The sequence below is a fragment of the Chaetura pelagica genome, unplaced genomic scaffold (genome assembly GCF_000747805.2).
Source record: "Chaetura pelagica isolate M959 unplaced genomic scaffold, ChaPel_1.0 scaffold232, whole genome shotgun sequence".
Taxonomy (NCBI): domain Eukaryota; kingdom Metazoa; phylum Chordata; class Aves; order Apodiformes; family Apodidae; genus Chaetura; species Chaetura pelagica.
Window position 1 is genome coordinate 2254258 of NW_009952441.1, and position 20796 is coordinate 2275053.

At 42.1% G+C, this 20796-nt stretch overlaps 1 protein-coding gene across 1 annotated transcript; it reads right to left on the reverse strand.

Moving 5' to 3' along the window:
* Positions 1-2505: 2505 nt before the first annotated feature.
* On the reverse strand, positions 2506-13718 carry PTPLAD2 (protein tyrosine phosphatase-like A domain containing 2). The gene is made up of 6 exons (XM_010008437.1): positions 13612-13718; positions 12604-12731; positions 6241-6353; positions 4097-4203; positions 3311-3442; positions 2506-2588 (listed from the first exon to the last, which is right to left on the reverse strand). Exons 1-6 carry the CDS (start codon positions 13706-13708, stop codon positions 2506-2508), a joined length of 660 nt encoding a protein of 219 aa, XP_010006739.1. The 5' UTR covers positions 13709-13718.
* Between the last annotated feature and the right edge of the window lie 7078 nt (positions 13719-20796).

The window sequence follows — 20796 nt, forward strand, 5'->3', positions numbered from 1 at the left end:
TGGTATCTCAAGACTGATACAGATTTTTGAACACAGATTTAAGTTCCCAGAGGTGGAAAGACTTAAGCAACTTTTTAAACACCTTTTTGTCTGTCCAGTCCTGAGCTTTTCCAGAAACTAAGATAAGGCACTAGAATTGAAGTTACAGTGGCCTACTATGGTCACATGTGGAAGGCTTGATTCGTTGGATCTCCCAGTTGTCTGCCCCTAAAGTTGTTTGCACTAGAAAAAGGTGGGGAAGCCTTCTGTCACTAACTTCATGCATTTTTCCTGCAGTTTAGGTTTGGGGGTCCTCCCCATAGTGGATTTTAAATAATCCTCCTATTCCAACCCTTTAACCACCTGTAAGAATCAATGCAAAGGAAGAGCATCACATCCTGCTATTTCTTTAACATAAAACAATAAACACAGTTTAATATGAATATCTGGGGTAGGTTTCATCTTGTCAAGCTGGGAGATGCCCATTCAGCTGCCCTTCTCACTCCACCTCAACAGGACAGGGAGAAAATAGGATGAGAAAGCTTGTGTGTCAGGATAGACATTTAGCATTTACTGTCACAATGACAGACTCAACCTGGGGAAGAATAATTTATTGCCATTTAAAAATTGAGTAGGATGGTAAGAAAGACAGAACTAAAACCACCTTCCCTCAACCCCTTCCTTCTTCTTGGGCCCAACTTCACTCCTTCATTCCTGACTTTTCTAGTTCCTTCCTCCCTAGGAATGAAGTGTGCATGTGGAAGGTGGTTGCAGAAAGGTCATAGACCTTCATCTCTGCTGCTTATTCCGTTTAACAGTGTTCGCCTGCTCCAGCATATGGTCCCTCCCATGGGATGCAGTCCTTCATGAACAGCTTCAGCAAGGAGCAGCTGCAGCTCTTGACCAACTGCTCCAGCATGGGTCCTTTCCATGGGGTAGCATCCATCTGGAAAACGCTACTCCAGTGTGGCTCCTTCATGGCTCACAGGTGCTGCCAGGTCTCCTGTGTGGGCTCTTCGTGGGCTGCAGCTGGAAAGACCCCACTCGCTGCAGCATGGGGTCCCCCACAGGATGCCGTGTGGACAACCTGTCTGGCATGATCCACTATGGCCTGCAGACAGGCAGCCTTCTCCACCATGGTCTCCATGGGCCACATGGGAATCCACTGCAGTGCCTGGAGTGCCTCCTCTCCTTCCCCACTGACTTTGGTGTCTACAGTACTGTTTCTCACATTTTTCTTATTCTTCTGCCCCACAGCTGCTGTGTAGCATTTTTTACATTTTCTTAAATACATTTTCATAGAGGTGCTTTCAGCTTTGCTGTGTGGCTCAGCAGTGTCCCATGATGGCTCTGTTACAGCTGGCTGCAACCAGTTGTGTCTGCCATGGGGAAGTCCAGGCCCTCCCTGCAGCTTCCTCACTGCCAAAGCCTTGCCACATACACCAAGTACTATGTTGTATGTCATGTTTGTTCATACTGGGTATGTAACCTCTAGGCAGTTTAATGACAAACACATTCAGTTGAATTTCCAAGGAGAAAAATGCCTGTGTTTCACCTTTAGCATGTTATATAGTGGTTTGATGTGTTCTTATTCTGGCTCTCTTCTTCAAAGCTTTCATCCTATTTAGCTGCTCTGTGTATTTCTTCACGTTGCCCACACTTAAATCAATTTGGGGCAGACAGAAATCCGAAGTACAAGTACTTTTGTTTCTCTAATAAGTTCCAAATTCCTACCTCCATTTGCAGTGCTTGCAAAAAAAAAAAATATTAAAAAAAAATCCAGGGTTGACCCTATATTATTGCATGCATGACCTAGTTTCTTATGATTTGCAAATACTCCAGGGGTCACAACAGTCTGCAGGCATTGTCTGCCACATATATTAAATAAATAAAAATTATAGAAGACGGCCTTTCTGACCCTTAAATATCCCCTTGAATATAGAGTAGATGAGTATCTGATCACTTGACTGTGTGGTTTAGGTACGTTTTATGGAATCTTGCTTGGAAAAGTAAAGGCTGAGAGAACATGAGGGATCCTTTGACAATGCCTGGGGCTCATCAGCATGTGAATCATGTTGCAAAGCTTCCAACTTCGGCTTCTTGAGAGATTTCAGTTCTAGCCAATTTAGCATATATATACACACACATATACATACATATATATATATATATGAGGCACATACATGTTGGCCTAAGATAATCTTATAGATTAAATGGTATTTTCATTACAGAATATATGTTGCTAATAAGGCAGAAATTACTACCAAAATAATGGTTGTTAGTGTGATTGTGAGTGAACACACTCTTCATTATCATTGGAAGTCAAAACTTTCAAAAGTAAGTTGTTATTTTGAGCTACTACATTTTGAGGTGCATGAAAGAGACTTGCCTTTCTGAAAATTGTACACAGCCAGATCATGGACATGCAAACAGTTTTGCAGTGAAAATCTTTGTCTAATTTCTTTTTAACCTATGATATACAGCTGCCCATTGGGAATACATTTATATTAAAAAAAAAATTTAAAATCAGCTTCTTTTCTTTTTGATGTTGCCTGTCCCTAGGTGTGCCTTCCTTTCTAAGAAGAGGTTCTGGATGATAAAGCACATACCTGAATCAAAACACAAAATGGGATAAAAATGAGGGAGTAGCATCCAAAGTGTCTTCAATTCATTTAGAAAGAACAGTATGAGTATTCATCAAGCAACCTTGCACGGTTCCTTCCATAAACTTAAGAATACTGCATCACAAAGATGAGATCCTTCAAATTATGTTAAAGCCAATGGCAGAAAGAGGATTTGGCTGTAATGTGGCCAAATTCAGTTCAAATTTTTCAGAAGAATTTGGTTGAGAGAAAGAAGGCGTTTATTTACATGCAGGTTTTTGAGTAGGCCTTTTGTGCTACCTCCTTGGATAATGAAGCTGTAAAATTCTTAATTTAAATATAATTTCTTATACCAGCTAGAAGGAATGAGTGCAATGGGGTTGCACAGAATGAGAGTATGATTAAATGGGAATTTATGTAAAAAGAAAAAAAAAAGCAAAATTCTGTAAGTAACTGTAAGGCCAGGATCACTGAAGCACTTTTTATGGTTTTGCTTTGTATATTTATGCCTCACACATACAGTATCTCCTCCAAATTCAATTATTTGTATTTGAAAGGCACCGGAAAGCAAAATAACTGGTTATGAGCTTTACTGAAGTTGTCCGCAGGAAAATGTGGAAGAGAAGAGATAAAGTTTGTGAAAAAAGCTATACTAATTTGATTTTTTTTGTTGCCATAGGCATCTCAGTTGTGTTGAGACCCAGGCTACTGGAACATGAGATACTTACCTATAAAGAGCACTAGCAGGTACATCTTCAGAACATAAGGGAAGTAGATTGAGAAGGCAAATGGAAATGGTAGCTTGATGGAGTATGTGCCAAAGGATTCAAAATAAGGCAGTGATACACAAATTGCAAATGCTGTAAAATAACATGGTAAATCTTTAGTCAAAGGGATGTGCACGATCATCAAAAAGCTTAATGTAAAAAACAGTTACCTTTTAAGGCACAGATAGCTATACTGTATGTTGAATTTGCCACTTCTTTAGTATGTATATGCACCTGTTGTTTTCTCCTTGAGTTCAGTTTTGTAGGTATGATGTGCTAATTGCTCCTAATATTACAATTAGCAAGTATTTCCCACTCAATCACAAGTTCCTTCACTCTACTTCAGTGGTGCGAGTATGAGAAGCTGCTAAGCATGGCCTGGGCCAGTAGGCTCAGCCTCAGCACGGGAGAAGGCAGCTTTGGGACTGGCTGTCTAATGTGGTCAGTCTGGAATGGAGGAACCTGTGTGTCTTCCTTGAGGGTGTTTTCCTGCTTTGCCCAGAAAAATGAAGTTTTTCCCATACTTGTAAGAACAAAACAAAACCAGGCACACAAACCCCAAAGATCCCCTATTAAGGAAAAAGTACAGAAAAAGATGTATGGGTTAATATGAGAGTACATAAACATTTATGACTGCTTTGGCAACACAAAAAGAAGTATCTTAAACACAAATGACAATTGAACAGATCAAATTTTATTGGAGAAGATTAACGAAGTAAGTCACTGGTACCTTCCCCATCTCCTTACCTTTAGCCAGAACTGAAAGGGGATAGAGCGGGATGCACAGTGAGAAGTTGAGCCATGTCAGTGGTAGGTAGTATATTCCTGTTCTTGCTAACATGTTGTAAGTGTACCTGGAGCAAGAGGAACAGCAGATGAGCTCAGAGGGAATGATCATGTCTTTGAAATAAATATATATTACTGAAAAATCCAAGGGACTTGTGGAAGAGCCTGGAGCTGCCTATCTGAGAGGATTTCAGACCAATAATGCAACCCTTTTGTTTGTGCTCTAGTTGATGTCTGAAAGTAGATGGTTCATTGTTTGGGAAGGGTTGTCTGTGGTACTACCCCTGAGCAAGCAAACAGCAGTACAGCCCTCCAGCCCAAAGGCTCAATCAGAAACCAGCATGATTTTTTTCCTTGTCCACCAGAAAATGTATTTCAGTTAGGGATGTTACAACTGAGAGGGGCAGGCAGAATATGACTGTTGCTTGGAGCTGAGAAAATGCGGATTTATGACTGCTAAACTAGCTAAACCACTGCTGGAGGACGCCAAACAGCAAGGTAATCACAAGTACTTAATCTTCTGCAGTATTGCTGTCTCTCCCCTGGACCTCAGAAGGGGGAGTAGGTGCAAAAAAAAGCAGTTGCCCTCTAGAGTATTGCAGTGTTCTGTTCTTACTGTGGCTGTTACTGTTGCTTACTCAAAGACCAGAATGTCTAGGACTTCAGTCTCCAAAGGTGAGCTAATCCTAGCTAGTTTCTTCTAAAAGTGGCACAGCAGCTTTCCAAACACTGCAGAAACAGGGCTGATCACTTTTTTGGTCAGCAGAAAGCCTTTTTGCCTTGTGTCCTTGCTAGAGATGGGAAAATAAGGATTTTTAAGCTACTGCTGGCCACGACTGTTTCTAACAGATGGAACTAGCATTAAACAAACTTTCTGTATCTCCTTATTAATTCATTTGACTAATTTTGCATAATTCATGTACTGTAGAACTGTTTGATAGGCTATAAATGTATCATTTTCTCTCAAATTTGCCCTCTGCAACCTCAGGATTGTCTCAATTTTTTTAATTACTGCTTCTTTTAAGGCCTTACCTCAATGCAAAAAGGAAACAGCTACTCGCTCTCTACATACCTTACACCTTGCTATAAGCAGGAAAGATCAGATACAGAAAACCTTGCAGAATTTGCTCTTAGAGTATCATTAAACAAAATGCACAGGCTATTTATGTTCCTGAAGTACTAGGGGGAAGGCCTTGTAATACTTCAAGATTAGTTGGTTAAGGGATGGGTCAGGTTTTAGACATGACTTGATTATCTGAGATGCTAGGACATGGCACCGATGCAGTAAAATAGATCAGGTAAGAATTTTAAATCTGTATGGGTAGCACTGTGTGTTATTATTTAAATAGGTCATTTGCTGCTATAGACCACGGTATCTTGCCCATTAAACAGCTGCTGTTACTGCAATGATGCTGGACAAGGTTCTTTAGCAGTGGTAGAAAAAGATGATGCATTGATAGGACTACCACACACTGACAGGACTTTACAGCCAGTACTGTTTACAATTTTGGCCTTTCTCCAGCTGCACAGAACCCTTGCATTTGAGAGCAAGTTCTATTATAGCTTTACAAACTTCAAAAAGAAATGGAGCAATAATTCAAATATTTAATAAACATAGTAGTTTATTAACACACGTAGTACAAATACTTCAAAGCTGACTCAAAATATTTCTTATCCATCCTACCTGATGCTTTCCTTTTTCAGATCTCTTTTATAATATACATTTCCTTTGCTTCCTAAATCCACACTCCCCAGTCTGACTTCAAAGTAATGTTTTTAAAATAACAGAAAAAAAAAAATAGCGGGGGGAGGGGGGAGGGGGGTGAGATAAAGAAAAACATTTTCTTCCCACACAGAGGTTGTCATGAGGGCTATGCCTTATTAAAATGCTTCCTAATTCCATATGAGCTCCCTGCTCTGAGTAAGTGCAGATTTTTTAAAAAATTGGTAAGTAGCTCTTAAATAAAATCTTCCATTTAAAAAGGATAATATACTTTTCCACCAATTCTGAAGTAATGAAATGAGCCTGCAGTACAGTTGGGGTAGGATGCTGCCCACAGGAATGACCCATTTTTCCCCTCATGGTTTTGCCATTAACTCCTTACCTGACCACATCTAGTAAATTCCAAAGGAAAAATAAAACACACACGATGTATTTCCCTTGAACCTCTTCCTGACTGTTGATCACGACAAATAAAACAATTAATCTCTCAGTGATCTAAAAAGAAAAAAGAATTGTGAATTCAGGTAGCATGTTCTGCAGCTCTCATTTCTGTGCCATTTTGGCAAAATAAGAGGCCACAGATTAACCCAGTTTGCTGTACACACATGGTCCAGTGAATGTTTTGTTTCTTGAACTGCTTTTGTTCAAGACCCCATTGGCCTCCAGCTTAGGGAACTGGAAACTGCTGGTTGCAGCACAGTTGGCTGCAGAATCTGCTATGGTAAAGGATTGCCATGCTTACCAGTGGGCATGACTTGAGGTTGTGGCACAGGGAACCTGTGAATGAGCCAGCTAAGGTCGTGGGAGCAAGGACTTCCCCTGCACCCTGGTGCCTGAAAGACCACCAGGGTAAGTGTCCTTCCTGTTTGGGAGGCTGTGACAAGACAGGATCCTTGGGTGGGAAGTACATCCGATGGTGCTAATGTCACAGTCCCAGCTCTGCTTTCCATTGCTTGGAAGGCTGCATCCCACAGGATCTTGATCATATAAGATTTGAAGAAAGGAGGAGGAAAAGTAAAATTCCTTACTTATCTTCCCTTCTTATACCTGGCTAGGAGAAATGGGTTTAAGCTTGTCATTTCTATGAACCTTTGCCATAATATTTATGTAGTAACATTTTTGTAGTGGTTGACTCTTATCTCACTCACAACATATACCTTTATCTAACCCATAAGGTATGCCTTATAGATGAGAACATATGAAGGTGCTTTAAAAAGACAGTGTCTCCAGCTTAAAAAAATACTGTGGTTATATTAAAATTCTAGAAAGTAAAAACAAGTGTGTCTTTTTGCAGCTTTCTTGGACAAGTTTCCAATCAGTATCCATGCCATGCCCTGTAAAATAAACATGTCTGTAATATTCAGTACTGCCAACAGGTGCTTGTGAAACTCCCCCAGAACAGTACCAGTTCACTCAGATTTACCCTCTATTTGAAAGTTTTGAAGGAGAAAACATGCCTCTGGTTCAGTTGGTATGAATCAGTATAGCCTCATTATTGTTTTAGGGTTTTTTTATATCCACTGCTATCTCTTCCATAAGGTACCTTATGTTTAATGATTTTATGGGTTCAAGATGTCAAGTCAATGGAAAGACATGAAATGTAAATGGATTAACCAGATGGATTTATAAGCAGAGTCATTCTTCACTAGTTTCCCCATTCACCTTACTTGTCCCTTAAACAAAATAAGAACTTGGCCTCTCAGCAAGTTAGTGCAGTAGTTTTGCTGCATAACATTTACCGTTTCCTGTGTGGAACATTCTGGCTACAGAGTTTTTTTTGCAAACCACATATGTCAGATAAGCAGCCATCACTTCACTATTTAGCAAAATGACGTGAGAGCAATTTTTCACACAGAAAGAGGGCATGTCCATCCCCTAGGGATATGGCTCCTTGTCTTGAAAAGCACTGAGGGACCACAACAGATAAGCATGTTTTTTTAGCCTCTCACCCTGCCATGGCTGATGTCTTATGCTCCTGATCCCACTGGTCCCCAACTGAGGAACTGATTTCTAAGAAGGTCAGATGTTGACAGACTTCGGTACAAGACAAGCCAGGAAACGAGAGTATGAGAGGTATTAAGTCCTGTGTCGTACACTGATGCTGAAGAACCTAGCAAGAAAATGGGGGAACTGGAAGTATCTGGCAGGATCTGAAACCAGATATGACAGTGATAGGAGAAGCACGGTGGGACAACCATCACCAGAGGGAAATCAAAAAAAGGTAAAAGCAGTGTCAGCAATGTATGGGATTGTGTGCTGGAGAGAATAAATAAAACAGAGCCTGAGTTAGATTCAGTGAAGAGTGCTAAAGGTGGTGCGGGCATTTTGCTGTTGTCCCTAAAATCAGTCTGGGATGTGGGAAAAGAGTGCTGCAGTATTGTTAATAGGAGAGATATGCAATCCTGTGTAATGTGCTCTAGGCAATCCTGCTTTAGCAGGGGGGTTGGACTAGATCATCTCTAGAGGTGCCTTCCAACTCCAGTGATTCTAAGATTCTGTGAATTGTCACAAGGAATTGTTTCACCTAGAGACCAAAGATTTATCATTACAATGAAAAGGTAGACATGTTTTTAGTTGCAAGAGCTGGTAGATTTTTAAAACAGTCACTTCTTTGAGAAGGTGGCTGGGTGGAAAAGTGCTAGAAAACAGCACAGGTCAAATGATCAGGAGCTGATCCTATTTCAAGGAGACAGAAGGATAAGCAGTAGACAGCAAGTAGACTTACCATCCCCACTTTGAAAAGGATGACTGGCTAATGAGACAGAGTGGCAATGGAGACCCACAATTCAGCCTCATGGTCTGGGAGTAGAAGAGGCTGTGGATTTCCTTCTGTCCCCAGGACATCACAGTTGCTGATGATCAAGTCAGTAATCAGACTGTGTAAAGTAGGTTAAGCACATGCAAGAGCAGGGAAGTGGACTTGACAAAAAGCAGGTCTTCTGTTCCTGCTGGCCTTAGCAAGCAAGTGATGGGATGCAAGAAGCAGCCAGCTGAGGCCAAAACAGAAAACTGCCTTGTTCTGGAGCTCATCTGCAGGCAGGACATATTCCTGGCTGCTCAGGGCAACTGTGATGTCCTCATAAGGACAGGAAGTGGCATCCTACCTTTTTTCTGTGCAAATAGGGAGGTTGCCTGCCTGCTTGCTTTACTACCCTACAAGACATTGTGTTCTTTTCTTTCAGAGCACTCATGCCTTTAGGTAGCCCATGCAAATTGAAGGTAGATGCAGGGCTTAGTCAGAGGCTGGGACCTTTCAGCAAGTGGCAGGGCAGGATGCTATTTGAAGAACTGGAATCATGTACATATATAAATATACACACATGTATGTATGCGTGTGTGTATACACATACACATAGATACACAAATACATATAAGCATGTGCTGCTGCTCAGCCACACCTCATTTCTTCCATGGACCATCAGTCCTTGCATGAATGAAAGTGGAGTATTGTCTGTTGCTACACTCTTGCTTTTTAAAAAAAGACAAACTAGAAGTCCTGTGTTTTCATATTCATAAAAAGGAAGTATGTGCTGACACCTCAGAAAGCATAAATACAATGGTTTCATTTTTCATTCCTTCTTCTTTTTTGTGTTAAAATCAAACTGGAATTTCCTTTCTTTCCCAGCACTGGTCTCTCACAGGATGCAGCAAGTTCTGTAGAATGGCATGAATTTCCACAAGGCAGCCTGGGCATTTGAAGCAAGTAAGTGAAACAGAGAAAATTAGACTAGTGAGCTTAGGGGAGGAGCAGGCAGCACATTCACTTCCACTTTTAAAAACCGTGACTGTGCAGTATCGTACTTGGTACCCGAAACCTTTACATAGCTATTTGATTGAGTGACTGTTAAAGGAAAGGAAAAAAAGGAAAGGAAGGCAAGGCAAGGCAAGGATGCTACTAAATACTTAGAATACTGTAAGAATTAGCCACAAAGGCATATTACATAGCTTTTGGTCTGGTAAATCCAATCCTGTTTGCATAGGGTGAAGAACCAGTGTTTTGTTCACAAAACCACCAGTTCTTTCTTACATCTTTCCTACTGTCTTCCTTTCTAAAGGCACCCATCAGCCTTTACTCCCTGGCCAGAGTACTAAATGTCATTATCCACTAAATATAACAAATAATACTAAATCTGTTGTCCATTAACTAGTTCACGACACATTCTTGTCCTCCCCTCGACCATGCAGGCTGCAAATGCCCTGCAGCCCTTTGCACCAACCTTGTGACTCCTCTTTTCTTCCCTTCTTCCAGAGCATCCATCATGCAGGATTTGTCTTTCATGGTATGACATAGCCTTGGCCTACCCAAGCTTTCTCAGGTGCCTGATGGCCTGAGGCTTTGTCTCTCAGTAAGGGCATCCTGAATGGGTTTTTCCAGAAAACACCTCTGAGTTTGCCTTTCCAGTATCCATAAAGTTTATCTCAAAGTGTTCCTTGTAAATGTTACTAAACCATTATAAATGGGTGTTACGGTAGGCAGAAATCCTTTATTTAAACTCTGCATAAGATTTCTCTCTGCTATAATGCCTACAAAAACAACCAATCACCAAAGAGCTGTTTTCACAGCTTGTTTTATTCAAGGTGGCATTAACTCCACTCCATGTGCCTCCTCGACATTGCCACAGCCACCATGGCATTCTGGACATCACCTGAGGTGAGCTTGAGTGTGGACATGCATATGTGTGCATGGCCTGAGGGGTGCATCTAGAGATACCTTTTAAGCTTGGACTCGGAACAGGTGGTGGGAATGCAGAACAGGGCCCAGCAGAACAGGTCAGCCACTATCAAATTCTGCCAGCTTTACCAGTATCCTTACTACGTGCAGTAGTCCAGTGGGGTGCTGTAAGGTAAGCATCTCAAGTTGCTCCTATTTGGTTAATTATGGAGAATGTCTGTATATATATATTTATATTTATATATTTATATGTTTTGTTTCTTCCTTAAGAGGCAGGGAGAAAAGTACGGCAAGGCACATGGGAGTCCTGTTGGCACACAACTGCTTACCCTGCACTCTCACAGCAAAAGCAGGGCAACGCCAGTGAAAGCAGAGCCTACACTGAAAAGTTTCTACACCTTGCTTGGACAGCATGCAACTACTGACTACCATCAAGGCAAGAGTGTTTGTGGTGACAGAACACTTTGGTAAAGAGCCAACTAAGGACCTAAAGCTATCTTTGTCGAGAGGCACAAGTTTGGAGTCACAGTGCTGTATTGTTCCCAGCTGAGCTTCTCCATGCTGCCCTGGAAAACACTGTGGCAGTTGCACTGCCCAAGAAGAGCAGATTTTTCTTGCTCAGAGTATCCATTTCTACATATCTAGTATCTTTTGGGTCGACACAGTGCAGTGTTTGTGCAAACTTCCCTCATCTCTGCTTCTATGGGGCTGGGTAGGAAAGGAACTACGCCACAGCTGGGGAATGTGTGAACTCTGCCTGGACAAGCCTTGCTTTAATTAAGACTTTTAGCACTGGCAGGCTAGTCTTCCCTCCAAGAGATGCCATGAGATTTGTTACAGGATGCATTAGATAGGATACTTTTTTTTTAAATTTTCTTCTCCCAATTAGTGTAAAAGCACAAAGGTTTAGGCAGGGGAAAAAACAGTTAATTGCATTTTGACAAATGTGCTACCATCCTTAGTGAGCAGCATAATTAACAGAGATCTGAATTAGTCAATCAATTCCTAATGGAGATTTAAAAAGAGGAACATCTTCACCCATGTAATATGTCATTTGACAAAAATGGGCTACCCAGAAAACTAAAAACGTAACTAGCTACTCTTAGTATGCTACGTTCTGAATGCTGAGAGTCATACCAGTTTCACCATTATTCAAATACTAAGGATTGGAAAGGTTTGAAGGTAAACTCAAGTCAACATTTTGACTTTTTCCAATGTATTAAGAAAAATACCAAAACCTCATATTAACTCCCACCAGAAAACAAGAGTGTGGCAAGGAAAATGTCAGAGCATCATTTTGTTTATGGCTATAGCATGTGATCTTTTGGCTGGTTTCCTGCCTACAGCTGAACTTATACCCTATAAACCCCTAACAGCATCAGAACCTGTGCATGTTGCCACAATTTGCCCATGTCTGAGTTTGAGAGGGCAGAGACCATTAGAGCAAGAATATGAATTATCTTTTTTTTCCCCTGCCAGCATTATTTTTCTTCAGTCCCTTAATTTCTCTTTCTTATTCAATTATTTTCCTTCCACACTCCATGACTGCCAGCAAACCCTGTTTCAGGATGCTTGATGTGCTGGTGGTTTTCCCTCTGCCATCCCTTTGCTACGCCACAAAATCTTGTCTTGTACTTGTCTACAAAATAAATGTGCTCTTTTAAGTGAAGAAATGGCATGAAAAAGAATTAGCTACTGAAACTTAGGCTCTGAAATGTCACTTTTTGGCAGTAAACAACTTGGCGGGCGGGGGTAGTATCCATCCTCAGCCACCTATGGCACCCTAGAAATGAGACTTGCCCATTTCTGGACATCATCCAAGTCCCTGATGTTTTGGGCTGGACGTGGGGTGCTCACTGTTTAGTTCCACTGAAAAAAGAAAAAAGCTGAGAGAGCAGCTTTTTCCCAACCCAGTTCTGAGTCTCTGCAGTTAGCAAACCAACAGCAGATCAAGTGTCCTGAGGAAGAGTGCAGGTGGACCACCCAGGGTAGCTCAGCCTGGGCTTGTGCCCAGGGGCAGCCATGGCTACAGTGAGCAGGCTGTGGAAGGAGAGTCTTGAGAAATGGACTTACCTGCAAAAACCTGGGGAAGAGACGGCTTTTATCAATGCCAATAATGATGTGTAGGATCTCCAGTATAGACAACAACTGGCAAAGGCGCATTACAAGTCCTATGGAGTAAAATGTGTCGACCATGGAATCTACAGACAAAGTGAGGAGCAAAATTAGAGGGTGGTTGTATAGTGAAAGTCTAGACTAGCCACTGGGTTTGCTCCTGCCCTATGACAAGAAATAAAGTTCACACAGTACCAGACTTTTGGGTGGCAGAAGTAAAGCTTTGGGGACAGGAGGAGGCAGCCCATTCCCTGTGTGTGGCTCTGACACAGAGGCAGGAAGCTGAGAAAATAATGGGATCTCCAATACTCAGTGAGTGCACTGGCAAGTGCTGGTTCAAAGTTACTGCTTTAAGATATTTCTAAATATGAGGAAATGTTAAGGAAATGTATGGGGAATGTCTAAACATGAGATGTTGAGTTCCTGCCTGTATCTGTACTCATGGCACTTTCTAAATCAAGTAGACCACAAAGTAGGTATTTTATGTACCTATAACTGTCTACCATTATAAATAACTTCAAACTTCTAGTCACGGATTTCCTATTCTTGTGCCTTAACCCGAGGCAAGGGAAAAAGCACTATCTTGTAATGTTTTTGGAGACAGAGAGTCGTGTGCAATAACCACAAGGATAATCCTTTCTAATGGCCTCAATAAGGTTAATATTCACCATAATGACTAGACCTAGTCACCTTTAGATCTATGTCTAAATCAAATGTTACTAGCATGCTGCTTAATATTAAAGCTCATTAGTAAAGTAAGGGCTTCATTCCTGATGTGATACAAGAAGGTACCACTGATTTGTTCATCCTTTCTAATGGAAGAAATAAAAATATTTTTCTAATTGAAATTATAGCCCCTGGTATTGGAGGTACACCTATTCAGAATCCTAACTTTATCTCTAATTTAATGTTTCTCTGTGTTCCTACCTCTTAAAAAGTTTAAGGAAAATACAGGAGGAATCCTACCTTTTCCAAATGACATGAACCGGATGATCATATTTGTAAATATCCAGGAATGTCCACAGAATTGCATTAAGTCATACACAAAGAGGTAGGTATTCATGGTGAAGCTGTGGAGGTGAAAATGACAAAGCATACAGTATGACTTACTGCAACATGCAAGCTTTCTGATCTGTAGAAATTACACCCCCTTTGGACATGTTAGTAGATGAAAGAAAAATGGCTGAAATGTACATGGATCAGGGAAAACTGTCTATGTTTGCCAGTGGTCACAGGTCAGTACTCTCCCTAATGGATCAAAGCCTCCCTTTGTTGGCATCCCTAGGATATGCCCAGAAAAAAATTCTGAGCTCTCACCAGTAATGAGGGTGATCCGTGGCCACACAATGAAATTTGCACCTCCAGAGGACAAAGTAACCAAATAAAGACATTCCATGGAGTGCTGCATTCAAGCTGCCAAGGCTTGTCTCTGCCTTAGCTGCCAGACAACAGGGACTGCTGGGTTAACACTCACTGCAGCCCTGCTGAGGGCCCTGGACTCCTGCAGAACTAGCCCCATTTGAGGTTTATGCTGCATCTGGGTGAAGTTTATCATGTCTTGCCCTCAAGACAGCTTATAATGCAAATAATTTGCAGTTTCTCCCACAGACAGCATAGTTGTAAGTAGTTGTAAAAACACAGATGACTAAATGGAACAGAAAGCCACATTTCAACCTGCTTTTATTTGAGGCAGTCTGAAGAATATATTTAACCAACTTAGTGTTTTCCAGATAAACATTAAATTAGGGTCTTCGTCTTTCTGCACAGCCTGTGTTTCAAGTTGCATTTCATAATCTTCTCCTGTTGGAGCAGACTAACTTTTGTAGGTAGTCTAACCTAAATTTCATAGGTAACATGATTTTTTTGCAAAACTTCATGGGCTCAGAAGATACTTCATGTTCCTTTCCCATAAATGTATTTTTTTATTATTATTCCAGAGAGAGGGGATTGCCTGTCCTCTGGGCATGAAAAAGACTGTCTACTGTCTACATTTTCTACCTTTTAGGATAACGTATTTTTAATTTTGTACTATAATTTATCTCCTGTGTTTGACCAGTTAATTTCCTGCCCCAGGAAGTAGTAAGAATTCTTTAAGTTGCCCCTTGATCCACTGTGTTAATGTGGAATATCTGTGCCATTAAACATTATTTCAGTTGCATATGTACATTAATAAACACAGGAAACTTCAGTGTTTATAAACATCCAAATATGATAAATACATATACTTCATCCCCAGCATTGGAGCAAGACTATAAATAACAACACACACTTCTGTAAATTGATCCAGATAAACTGATCTTCTAAATTTTTTATTTAAGTGTGTCCTAGGGAGGTCAAAGAAAATGCCTTTCTTCCTCTCTTCCTGTTATGCAGGATGACTGCTATTCATATCATCACTTTGATAAGCACAGAAAGATTTGTTGGCATAATTCACCTCCTAAGAGACATCAGTGCCCTTTGATACTATGGAAATACGACACAGGAGAACCCAAAGGATTATCTTCCATAAGCATTCATTTTGGGGAAATTATTACACAACTGAATTGGACTGAAGTCCAGTTGCCTTTCTAAATATTGACCCAAAATTCCATTTGCTTTATTATTGAATGACACTTCGTTATCTCTTGTGGTAATAATAAAAGATGGGACACAGTACATTACAAAAAGGCAAAAAATTAAGAACATTGTTCTGATTTAACAAACTTATTATTGGATGGTTATGAACTACTGTAATGGGTATGAAAGTTACAGGAACAGTTCTAAAATTGTTAAGGCTTTGCAGTCAGCACCTCCACTCAGCTCTTAGTTCTGATACTGCCATGTGGGCTTTGCATGGGATGCAGGCTGAACATGTGGTTTCTTTCTTCTTCTGAAGTTTAGTTGCCTACACCTATCTCTCATCCTCAGAACTTGTCTTTCATTGATGAGGGCTTATTTTCCAAACACTTCATTCATTGACTGGCTAGCAAATTGTTGTCTTTACAATTCTTAAACTGCTTAATCTTGGCTAAACAGGGCCAAGCAAGAGGACCTTTGTAAATGCAGCTTCACGTTAGTGTTTCAGCAATATGGCAGCCATTGCATGTTAGAACTCACCATCTTTAAAATGTACTGGCAACTGCTTGAGTGTATACACATTGTTGGCATGTATAGAGGGGCCCACATTCCCAGCGGGGAAATGCAGAGATGTGCTGGTGGGCAGCATGCTGGTGTCACCTGAGGGACCAATCCAGGCCCCAGAGCTGCGAGAAGCACAGCTCCTTCACTTGGTGATGCTCTCCACTGTGAAGGGGCAGCCTGGATCTCAAAATGGGATTTCATTTGACTGCTAGTCCCCATACAAAAGGTGCCTAAGACCAAACAGAAGCCTTTGAAAGAGGTGAACAAATCTGCAGAGAACAAAAGGTGATTTTGGTGTAATCAAAGGAAACTGAAATGTGACTTTCCTCTAAGGTCTTTCTCATCCAAAGTCTATTTTCTCTATCTAGAGAACCAGAAGGAGACTGAGGAAAACCTGTTTCACTGTCGTAACAGTTTTGTGTCACACTATAAAATTCAGCCATCTGCTCCTATTTGAAAGGTCAGTGGCAGAAGAGACAGGACTTACTTAGAGTTCCTGCTCCTCTCAGTTCACAGCAGGCATCATTCCACTTTTACTTCACAGAGCCTGCTTCTGCATCCCCCTTGCAAACAAAACACTAGCAATCCACTGGGCAGCTGTTCAGTTCCCCACCCTGCCCCAAACTTGCTGGCTGACTCTACAAACCTTGCTTAGCTTCACTGCTGCCTGGCTTGCAAAATGGACTTTCTGCTGCATTTATTCCTTGTCATGTGATCTGCTTTAACACTTGCAGGTTGCATTCATCTGGAGGCACTGAGGGAGCATGGCACATTTCAGTACTCTGCCTGCACTGATGGCAGGAGAAAGAAACAGACGGAGGTCTTGCAGTAGAGAGACCCAGAAGCCTGGACGAATAGTCTTTTTTTCAGTTCTACCTGTCAGTTAAAATACATTGAAATGCTAGGGATGCATTAATCATATTTAGAATCAAACTGGTTTAGTGGAAAACTTTATCTGCTTTCTATCTGGGCTCAAAACCTAGGAAACTAGATGAAATACAAGACCACTCAGAACTAGTACACACAACAACATGGTCCCAAACATCCTCTTTTCCCTTTTTTTTTTTTTTTTTTTTCTTTTTCACCAGCAGAGTTACACCAAAAGAAGCATGGTCTGTAGGCCAAGGGAGATGATTCTCCTCCTTGACTTGGCTCTCGTAAGAGTACTCCCACCTGGAGTACTGTGTCCAATTCTGGAGCCCCCAGCATAAGAAGGACGTAGAGCTCATGGAGAAAGTTCAGAGAAGGGCCACAAAACCAATCAAAGGGCTGGAGCACCTATCCTATGAAGACAGGCTGAGAGAGGTGGGGTTGTTCACCTGGAGAAGGCTCCAGGGAGACCCTGGAGCAGCCTCCCAGTACCTGAAGGGGCTACAAGGAAAGCTGGGGAGGGACTGTTTGCAAGAGTCTGTAGTGAGAGGCCAAGGGGTAATGGATCAGAACTGGAAGAGGGGAGATTTAGGTTAGACATTGTGAGGAAATTCTTCACTATGAGGGAGGTGAGACACTGGAACAGGTTGCTCGGGGAAGTTGTGGAACCCCATCCCTGGAAGTGTTCAAGGCCAGGTTGGATGGGGATTTGAGCAACCTGGTCTAGTGGAAGGTGTCCCTGCCCATGCAGGGGGCTGGAACTAGATGATCTGTAAGTTCCCTTCCAGTGCAAACCGTTCTATGATTCCATGATACAGTTTTAGCTTATAAAACCTGACGCATTTCCACAGGCAGACAAAAACCACTCAGTTGTTGCATTTTAATTTTTTTTTTAAGCACAAAGCTGTTTAGCACATCTGGGGAAGCTGCCATCCGTGGTAAGCAAGGAGGCAGGTTCCCCCAGTGTCTGAAAGGTGCTCAGGGCCACGCACCCCTCGAGCTAAGGTGACACGTAGCATAGCAGCAGCACCCAGCTGAGGGCAGCCCTTTCCCCAGCCTGGTTGTCCCTTGCAAGGTGCCAGGATGAAGGGCACCCTCAGCTCCCTCCTCGAGGGGGTCCCACCCAGACGAGCATGCCCCGAGCACTTCCCCGCCTTCCCGTGCCACCCGGGCTGGCCGCACAGGAGGAAGCAGCCCTGGCGCTGCAACCAGAGGGCGACGTTCCTTTTTTTTTTTTTTTAGTTTTTCTTTAAATGTATTTGTTTAATTATTTATTTTTACTGCAGCAAAGGTGTGCTAGAAAAGCCCCTTTGCTGACACGGCTTCCTTCTAGCCCTTCCACCGCGCTGACAAGCTGCAAGCACTTCCAGCTCAGGAAGAAGAAAGCGGCTGAGTGAAAAAAAAACAACAAATGTGCTTTTCTCCCTCAGGCATATCCCACCCGATTTTATTTTGCCCTTCTGGCATCTGAGCTGTCTAGGCCACCTGTGCTCACGAGGTATTTACCTGTTGCAGGGGTCGGGTGGCAGCTCCCGCTCCTGACCTTCTTTTTTCTCCCCACAGCTGCAACAGCTGTTGGTCAGGTCACCCCTCCTCTTCCCTCTTCCCCCACCCCACGACGTCACCGTATGTAGCGCTGAGCAGGAACAACGCTGAACGTCCCGAGGAGGGAGTTTCTATCTCCTCTCCGTTTGCCCGACTTCTTACCCAGCCTAGTCTAGCCAAGCTTAGCATAACCTCACCTAAACTAAGCTATCCTAAATCGGTTTCTTGCTGCTGTACCAGTAAGCCAGTCTGTAAATGCTACCACCTGTATCTCTTAACGCCCAAGCAGTACTTTGAAGGATTCTTGCAGAATAAATGTAAAATCTAAAAATTTGTTTTTCTCTTCTGTTTCAATCTTCAGTACCTGCAACAATTCTAGCAAGGCTTTCAAATCAGAAGGCTGAGAGCATTTTATAAAAGGAGCACTTTAAATTACTTAGATAGAGGAAAGAATTTTCCAGTTCCTAACCTAGAAATGTCTGTTTATTCCTGCCCCTGGTGAAATATGGGCACTACTAGCAGAGAAGTAAACCACTCTTGTTTTACTTCTGCCCTTGTATGTTTGGCTTATTTCAGCATAAGTCAGATGAGGAAGAATGTCATCAAATGTTGAATAACTCCCTTCTGCCAAGAACTAAGTTTTCCCACTGGCACTCATGTTGAAGCCACATCCAAGCTATGGTGAGATTTGAAATTTGATGTTATGACTGAAGAAGTCACCGAGGACATAATGAGTATAGATATGGTGTGTAAGTGCAAAAAGTCTGGGGAGTAAAATGTGCCTTACTGGGTCACTTCCCTACTGCTAGTCATGTTGAGCTCCTGGCAAGATCGTCTTCAGTACCCTGTGGTGTCCTGAAGAGGTGAGAAATGCCTCCTTGGCAAGTGGGTGGTTTCCTGGCAAATACAGTGGGACACCTTTTTTTTTTCCTGGTTATCTCTCCCACCTAGGACCCTAGCAGCAGGGTCATGCAGTTTTGCCTTGTTTTCCTGCTGGTGTGGCAGCTCACTTTTACTGCTCAAGAACCATCATCTTTTTCTAGCCTAGAAAATGTATTTCCTTCTCAGGAGGGAATAATAAATCAGTGCTAAATCTAGAGTGAAATAATTAAACAAATGGCTATTGAAAGGCTCAGCCCATAGCTCTTGCAAAACAGCTACCACACTTGGTGCTGCTGGGAGGACAACTGGCATGACTAATGCTGCCAGGAGTTGAGCTCACGGCTGTAACAGGATCCAGCAGCAGGAAGAACAGCTCTTTTAAAACATCAGGAAAACACCTAAGAGCAACAAAGCTCACCTAGCTTTGTGATGTGCAAAATCCTTCTTGTTGGCAGCTGCCAAATTAAAGAGCCCCTCAGATGACAAGTGCATCTGCAGGAACTTGTGAGCTGGCCACCAGTTCCTCTCTGTGGTTGCTGGAGGCAGGGGAAGGCTGGGGTGGCCTGGGCAGCCTGCAGCCACTGTGGGGACCTTGCACCAACTAGTGCTACCCTGTCCCAGGCAGGGCTTCACAGCAAAGCAACCCCTGCTGAAGAGGTGGTGCCTACCACTGGAGCCTTTTGAGGGCTTTCCTTTCATAGCAGCTTGTCCCTGTGGACTGGAGGGCCGTTGCTTCCTGGAAAAATGTCTCCTGGTGTGATGGTATGTGAAACAAGTGATGGATGTCAGTGGAAGCAATGATGTTGGTATATGCCAAGCCCTCAAGCTTTTATGACACTAGACCAAAGTGGGAACACTTCCAGGCACACCGGGTTTGAAGAAAGGATTTTGTGCTTAAAACATTCACAGTTGTGTAAGCTGCATAAACATTTAGATTAAAACAAATATTAAATGGCAATATTGGAACACATTAGCTGGATATGGGACGAGTAGAATAGGCCTTGGGAAAAAATCTAGCTCTTATTTTTGGGAAGTAAACTTTTTTTCTCTGCTCCAGCTGCTTCCCTTACAGAAAAACTTCTGCCTAGAAAGTACTTAACCAGCATCAAAAATAGTTTGTATGTAACTGCTGGCATTTCTTAATACATGCTTCATGACTCTTCAGCACATGCTAAGCCTAAATCTCCTGGATTTCTCAAAATCTAAACAGATTGTAACTGTTTCCATGCATCACCATTTCCCTGCCTCATGAGTTGAGAAAAAATATGTTCTGTCTGGGCACAGAGCTTGTGCCAGAAACCATTGCAAGGGAGTGCTTTAAGACAGAAGTTAACAGCAGCACCAGAATGTTCCATGTGATAAGGAAAGAATCTCATTCTCTTCAAATAGCAGACATCACCAGGATAAAGCATCTGCTTCTTTTATGCATAGCTTTTGTTTCCAAATATTTGCTATAAAAACAATATGCAGATGTGTTTTAAGAAAACAAACCATGCATCTTCACATTAATTTTCAATGTTCCTGTTAACTTTATGTCTTCTTTCATCCATGAGAAAATTTTTTTGGCTACCTGAATTCAAGCCTGTGTTTTCGACAGTGGATTAACACTACTCTAAGCATTGGTAAATCACAGCTCATAAACACTGAACAGTTGCTTAATTGGAAGCACACACTCCAGTATTACTTAGTTCAGTTAAAGCAGAAGAGTAAATCATGGGCTGCCTGGGGACTGTG